This window comes from Triticum dicoccoides, chromosome 2B (assembly GCF_002162155.2).
Source record: "Triticum dicoccoides isolate Atlit2015 ecotype Zavitan chromosome 2B, WEW_v2.0, whole genome shotgun sequence".
NCBI lineage: Eukaryota > Viridiplantae > Streptophyta > Magnoliopsida > Poales > Poaceae > Triticum > Triticum dicoccoides.
The window spans coordinates 463,608,759-463,614,660 of NC_041383.1; the positions used below are offsets into that span (position 1 = coordinate 463,608,759).

At 43.4% G+C, this 5,902-nt stretch overlaps 1 protein-coding gene across 1 annotated transcript; it reads left to right on the top strand.

Moving 5' to 3' along the window:
• The first annotated feature begins 3,266 nt into the window (after positions 1-3,266).
• On the top strand, positions 3,267-4,838 carry LOC119364237 (putative HVA22-like protein g). The gene is made up of 6 exons (XM_037629668.1): positions 3,267-3,455; positions 3,563-3,661; positions 3,902-3,958; positions 4,083-4,146; positions 4,218-4,424; positions 4,515-4,838. Exons 1-6 carry the CDS (start codon positions 3,424-3,426, stop codon positions 4,635-4,637), a joined length of 582 nt encoding a protein of 193 aa, XP_037485565.1. The 5' UTR covers positions 3,267-3,423; the 3' UTR covers positions 4,638-4,838.
• Positions 4,839-5,902: the final 1,064 nt, after the last annotated feature.

Consider the following 5,902-nt stretch of genomic DNA (forward strand, 5'->3'; position numbering starts at 1 on the left):
TTATCAAATGCGTGAATGAGAAACTCACATTCAACTACAAAATGTTTTGGTTGAGCATACGTGGGCTCACCTTGGCAACCAATACATATAGTACCTATTTTTTTTCTTCCAAATGTATTTGTGACAATTTAAATTTTATTTTGCTTGTAAACTATAAAATATTTGTATTTGTTTGAATTATATGAATTTGAGGCAATTTTTTTGATACATGTATACAGAAAGAGCAAAGAAATGGTGTGTGTCTGTTTGGATCGACGCGTCGGAGCTGCTCTTATTTTTTTTTATTTATGAAACTGTACAGAAAGCATGGACAACTCTAGAACAAAAGGCTGAAAACAGAGATGCACAAAGCGGCTGTAGACAAGCAGTTTGCTACTGTTTTTCCTTTTTTTTTTGCATATTCTTCTGTTTGCTTGACTGAAAATTTCTCCGTGATATTGTGAACAAATAGTTAAATGTTTGCATAATCTTCTATCATTTATTTTCTTTTCAAAATGCATGTACTCCCTTCGTCCAAAAAGCTTGTGTAAGACAGACGGAGGTAATATAAGCCAAGTTTTTTTTTTGACGGAGGTAATATAAGACAAGCTTTTTTGACAGAGGTTATATAATTCATCCCATGTCCAGAGTCAGTTCCAGTCAATTGTGTGTCCGGCTGCATAGAGACGATACTAATGCTCTGTACTAGCTCAATAATTCTGATCTCCCATTCAGTTTTGATAGGTTTCGTGTCACACCATCTAATATCACCAAATTATGCTACTTAACATTATTGAGCTCTCCTTTTTCTCACACTCCCATTCACCTTTCCCTCTGACTTTTAGTATATTCACAGGAGAATGTATCCTGTGCAACGGCTGGACTCGTGCACCCGATGCTCCGAGCAATTCTGCGCCACTGGATTGAAAATTGATGGGCGGGATGTTATCATCAGGTGGCTGCCGGTATATTTTACAGAGTGGACCTTGCAAAATTATTTAACTGTGCAAAACAGTCCCTACGAACCCATCGTCTCCTTCCTTTTCTCTGTTCCCTTTCTGTACCTGTACCAGGCAATTTGTGAGCTAGGGTTAACCATTTGCTCCATCGCTACTCTCTCGTCATCTGTCAGACCACCCTACCTAGTTCTAGCACCGATGGCCCTCCTATCCTCTGAAACGACCTCACCCAGCAGCTACCGTCATCGCCGCCGGGAGCATGTAAATTTAGCGCCGCCGTGCTGTAGGTCCACTCAACATTTTTCTGGCTGATTGATGATCGTGCTTGTACTCTGGCCAACCTCTGGCTATTGTTATTTTTTCAACTGTTTGTGAACTAAGTCTGATGCTTTCTGCTGTGCTCGCATCTGAGAAATCACCCTCTTTGTGCACTTGTTATTACATTCTAATAAAACGAAACCAAGGGGTGTGCCCTTTTTCTCTAACAAGAGTATGATTCTTCAGTTGACCTATAACAATTTCAGGTCATCTGTACTCCTCTGCTTTTAAAATTTTATGTACCATATAAGCTTGCTGGAATAAAGAACATGCATTAAGGTCAAGATCCGGTAATCTGGTACACAAATCCTTTTTTGTAACGGCAACAAGTAAGAGCTTTTTTTGTTGTTGTAATCAGCACTCGCCAATGCTTTTAGGAGTAAGATCCATGATGTGGCATGCAAATCTTGTGCAGTATAGATACTATGGCGTTTGTGGCCTAACCGGACCAGGGACTCTCAGGTTTGAGAACCACTCGGAAATTTGCACTTATGCTTGAAGATGTGTTGAAGTAGTTTCATTCCAGGTACAATTGTCTCATAGATCCCCAAAAAAAGCTGTCTCATAGCAGTTCAATCAAATTAGGATGTTAACAGAGAAAACTCCAAATTTTTTTTACAAGATCACTGCTAGCTTTATGTACATTACTGTCATATAGACAACTTTGTATACATTGCATATACACAAACCGGTTCAAACATTGTGTACATAAGGAAAAGTATGTCCAACTCTTTTATCTGCTATTGTTCCTCCACACGTACATTAATCAGCTAGTGAGCATTGTCTACTGAAGTATCCGGAAAGCAATATCTGTTCACTTTAGGGAACAGATTGAGCAGCATGCAGCTCTCCCGATCATCTGAAAGAGACATTTTTGTTGCCAAAATACACAAAGTTGATGCAAAATTAGAAGGTAGAACACTAACTTGTACAACCAACTTTCTTTTCTGTAGACGAGCATGCGGCTGCACCTGCAGAGATAACACCTGAAAAGCATGAATATCAATTTTCAGGTCATATCCAACAGAAGATCAAACTTTATGATATGGTTGGATAAGGTTAAGCTTTATGCTGCAGAGAATTTCAGCGATGTTAGTTAAGATTTTTTGCACCAGATCATGGAGCTTAATCCTAATATCATTTGTTTGTTTGATTAGAAAGAACTTGTTCTTATTTTCTGCTATTTGTTCAAGATTTTCTTGACCTCATTATGAACTTTTTCTTATCTGCGGCAATCGTTCAAGAATTTATTGGCTCATGAATACGAGAAGTTCAACGATATCGACTGTAAACAGTAATCAGGAACGATTATTCTTAGCTCTTTTTTCGCTGCTCCTACGGAATAAATATGCACTCACTATCTGAATAAAGAAAGCAACGCAGCTTGTTAGAAATTTGTGGCGGCGTTGAATCTTAGCTTGCAACGACGGCGGTGGTGCCAAACCAAGAGCGTGCACCGTCGGTTGTGCCAAGCCGTAGCCAGCACTGTCATGGAGAGGGATAGATTGTGGAGATAGAGGGAAGAGGAATTTGCAGCGGGGTAGGAGTTGTGCTGAAGAGAGCTCACACTATCCTAAATCGCTTGGTACAGAGAGGGGTTCTCAGAGAGATAGGTACAGATCGGAACAGAGCAAAGGGAATGAGACGATGGGATCGGAAGGACTTTTGTGCAGTTGAGCCACTTGACAAGGTTCATTGTGTAAAATGTACCCGTAGCCAGCTTATGATGACATCCAGTCCATCTATTCCCCATCCAGTGGCCGAGAATCGCTTGGTGTACTGGGTGCATCAATTCAGTCGTTGCACAGGATACGTCCTCATATTCACAGATACTTCCAACCCCTGGAGATATCCAGCATGGACCCCAAATCCCAAACTATCAATGAATCAATCCCATGACCCACTAATCATTGACTGCACAACGGAGCCGAAAGGGCAATACCGTAAATTCCGTTTCGAGCAGTGGCCGAGCTGAGCTAACCACCTGTCTTCTCCTGCCCGCAGCCGCAAGCAACTTGGGCAGGTAAGCTATGTCATAGGCCACACCAAACACATCACTTGGGAGGGGCGGCCATTATCTTCCTTTCCGAGAACTCATCAAGAAATTAGGTAGATAGGTTACACAGATCTTGGCCTCCTCTTCCCGAGAATTCGACGCCACTTCACGATGTCTGTCGAGCTTCTCACGAAATTCCTCACGTAAGTGGGTTCCTCCGCTCTCGTTTCTACCTCTGTTGCCTGTAATTTTGGCGGGATTTTCCATGCCTCTGCTTGGTCGACTCGATCGCTGATCGCTTGGGCTGCAGGGTTCTGTTCGGGTATGCTATGCCGGCGTTGGAGTGCTTCAAGGCGGTCGAGCAGCGGACCGGCCGGACCGATCAGCTCCGGTTTTGGTGCCAGTATTGGTACTGATCCACGAGCCTTTATCTCTCGAGTAATCCTCATTCTTTGGTTTGTTGGATCCGTCCGTACGCGATGCTTACAATTGCTAGAATTAGGATTTAGGACGCACTTTCAGCAATTTGGGGGCGCATCACGCAATTGCCAAAATGCCTATGTAGTTTGACTTCTTGAGATACTGGGATGGAACAACTGGCTAGAGATCTTGGTCTTGCTGAGCTTGACGAATTTCAGCAACTTTGCAGGATCATACTAGTCATCCTGGTCATATTCGATGAAATCGCAGGCGCCCTAATATCGAGGTACTAATCACCAATCACAACTCATTGACTCATCAAATGTAGCCACCGTACTCGGTACTCTGCTCTACGCCTCCTTTGAAAGAAAGAAATCTGTTGTCTGACAAACCATTTCGTGGGGTCGCAGGATTCCGATGTATTATGAAGTCAAGCTCGCCTTCCTTGTCTACCTCTGGTACCCCCAGACAAGGGTAAGTTGCCAAGTTCTGGTGGTCTGTTGATTGATCCATGTCTGAACAGAGACCTTCTGCCCGTTGACCAGGGGTCTGACATCGTGTACGAGAACTTCGTGCGGCCGCTGGTGATGCAGTACGAGCCCAACATCGAGGAGAGGCTGCGGTACCTGCGGGCCAACGCCGGCGACCTCATCGTCTTCTACCTCAAGAACTTCACGGACAGGGGATACGAGCTCTTCCTCCGGGTCCTTGACTTCGCTCAGTCGCAGGCGTCCAGTGGCTCAAGGACAAGGGTATACCCTGGATACCATTTTTCTGTCGCTTTGATAGCTAACTGTGTTCGGATGTTACATATCTGCGATTTTGTTTGTGCTGGTGCGCAGAGGTTCTTCTCGTTCCGACAGGACCGAGCGGAGAGGCCGAGCTTCGACGACGATGACTACGTCCACGGCAGCGATCGGAGGAGCGCGGCGAGGCAGCGGCGACCCCGCGGTGCTGATTACTAGCGGAGTAGCTAGGATGGTCGTGGTAGGATAAGACTGCAAAGAAACCTGAATGGTTGTAGGACAAAAATCGAAACGTAAAAAGGTTGACATGAACAGAGCTACTCCTATTTGATTGTGGATATTTAGGTGGTATAGGTTTCCATGTAACTCGATGTTCAGGCTGATTATCACAAATATAGTTTGCTAAAGTATTTTGTTTTACTTTACTTTTATTTTTCGACCCTGGGTTTTCCATATTTATGCTGGTACACCAACAATCCGATTTTAAGAATTATAGGCAAAATCATTGCGATAGAACATTGAAAAACTAAAAGCTACACCAAAGTGATCTAGAATCGTTGTCTCAAATTCCACCAATTGCATCACAACGTTCTTCCATGTATATGGTAGAAAAGCAGAGTAGATTTTTTCTTCTTATAAACGAAAAAAAAGGGAGAAGATCAGTACTTGCAGTCTTGCACAGGCTAGACTAACCTCGAACCGGAAATGAACATACCTGCACATGATAGACTATCTGCAAAGGTTTGAATAGTTGTATGAGTCGTCTACCAAAAAAGTTAAAAATAGTAGACCCTTGAACACATTGTGTCTAGGACACTCCCCACATAATGCAGACGAATTGAATTGTCACCACGTTGTTGTGGAACTTAGGAAGAAGACAATGATCATGATAAAATAAAGTAGGAGAGGCTGAAACACCACTAGCCCCAGACAACAGCTACAAAGGCACGCCAAACCAGAAATGGAGCTAGGAGACATTTGTTCCACACAACATATCTCGAGCATTGAGACTCCATTGACGAGGGCACACAAAGCAAGCATGAAAAACTTAGGTAAAGATCCGGAGTTCCACCCACCTCTTAGTGGCAAATACACCGGCAAGGAAGAAAGAGGGAGCTGGGAGACGATCATGGTAAACTTGGTGGCTAGAGTTCTAGTTATACGTACCGTCAGTTATGTGTTCTCCCCCGCGTGATCATATATATAGTCTTTGCTCCTGCTAGCCCAACACGAATCGTAGCTTCATTTAGATTCGGTCTGCTTTCAAAGCCAAGTCTCGCCTAGCACTTAGTTGGCACGCTTGACCCATATAACCCTAGATGTATACCATGGTAAGGAAAAATTAACATGTATGTGGCATTTTGTCTGATAGAAAGTAAAATGTGGCATGTTGGAATGCCAATTAGTGGATCTCTCAAATATCTGAAAGATCAGGTGTGGAAGCATGCTCAAGGATGAATTGAGCAACCATTGTTTTCGGGCGC